Source organism: Akebia trifoliata, chromosome 14, assembly GCF_017979445.1.
Source record: "Akebia trifoliata isolate Shusen 1 chromosome 14, ASM1797944v1, whole genome shotgun sequence".
In the NCBI taxonomy this organism is placed as follows: domain Eukaryota; kingdom Viridiplantae; phylum Streptophyta; class Magnoliopsida; order Ranunculales; family Lardizabalaceae; genus Akebia; species Akebia trifoliata.
The window spans coordinates 12,069,608-12,071,085 of record NC_141388.1 but is presented as its reverse complement, the minus strand read 5'-3'; the positions used below and the strand labels follow the sequence as shown (position 1 = coordinate 12,071,085).

The window sequence follows — 1,478 nt, the reverse complement described above, 5'->3', positions numbered from 1 at the left end:
CCTGAGTGGGGAAATCTAGAGTTTTCGGGAGAATGGGTTGGTGTTGGTTTTGCTGTTGGTGGTGATGGTGAGAAGGCTTGGGAGTTGGTGGGGTGAAGAGGTTTAGAAGGTCTGAGCAGAGGAGAAAGAGTGGTAACCCTAGCAGAAGAAGCTGCACTCGATCCATTTGATCCTACAGTTTGATCTCAGAGAGACACTGTGAGAGAGAGAGAGAGAGACTTAAAAATTAAAATGTAATTTTATTTTTTTAAAAAAATATAGCTGCTAATGGCACCCCAGATTTTACTTATTACATCCAATTAACATTAAAAAAACAAAATAGGTTCCCAAAATGTGCCCAACTTTTGCAAAAATTCCAATTCCAGAATACTGTTCATTTTAACTGGCAAAACATATTTTTGAGCGAAGTCCCTGATAGGTATTCTAATTTGACGATCTCACTGATAAAAAATTGACAAACTTATTGGTAAAGAACAAATATCCTTGATTTTAAAGAAACAATCTCACTGGGAAAAAAAAATGATGATCTTGCCGTAAATTTAAAGACAAATGTCCTTTTTTAATAATAAGATTGTTGGTAATTATCAACAAGTTTGACACTTTTTATCAGTGAGATCGTCACTTTAAATTAAAATAACAATCAATGAACTCACTTGAAAATATGTTTTAGAAATTAAAATGAAAAGTATACTGAACTCATAATTTCGTCATATTTAACACACGAAATGCTAAGTCAATAGTTGAGAGTAAGTAAATGCCAATAGAAACTCTCTCTCTCTCTCTCTCAAGATTTTTATTTGTTCGTTGACTTATGTTAACATGTGCCCTTAGGACACGTTAAAGTGCATTAAATGCACCTTGAAAATGCACTCTATTTTTTTATACCAAAAAATACCCCTAGATGCTAATTCCCAAGCCATTGGATTTAGGATTTTATTCGAACTTTAATTATAGGGTCAGGATCCCTTGACTCTTAAGAATGACTTATGAAAAAAACACATAATCCTAATCCTTTAAATGCAAAATCCAATGATTTTGAGATTTATCCTTAGGATAAGTATCCTCCGAGATTTGTGTTATCAAGATACTCATATATCTCAATCATCGGATTTTGTTTTTAAAGGGTTGTGATCATGTGTTTTTTTCATGAATCATTCTTAGGAGTCGACGGATCCCAACCCTTAATTATAATAGCAAACAACTCTTGAAGGTTTCAAATGTGTTATAATCTTTGTAATGTTGAGGTAATAAACTCTTGTAATGTTTGAATGGTGTGTTTTAATTTTTAGTGTTGAGATAAATAATTTAAGTAAAAGTTAGGCTGCCAATGGTTCTCCAAAAAAAATATGATTAAAATTTTAAAAATATTATATATAATTTCTATGGAAGTTCTGTAAATAAAACGTTTTCTTAAAAATTCTTGCAAAATCGAGAATGAAGTTTTCACTTTGTACATGTGAAGCTCTCCCAACGTCCTC

The 1,478-nt window shown here is 32.1% G+C and overlaps 1 protein-coding gene across 1 annotated transcript in view; it reads right to left on the bottom strand.

Moving 5' to 3' along the window:
• LOC147386293 (selT-like protein) overlaps positions 1–225 on the bottom strand; it is a 6,133-nt gene extending 5,908 nt beyond the window's left edge. Inside the window, exon 1 of the mRNA XM_086423967.1 lies at positions 2–225. Coding sequence (XP_086280093.1) covers positions 2–166 — 165 coding nt within the window. The 5' untranslated portion in view covers positions 167–225. The remainder of the gene's footprint in view (position 1) is intronic.
• Between the last annotated feature and the right edge of the window lie 1,253 nt (positions 226–1,478).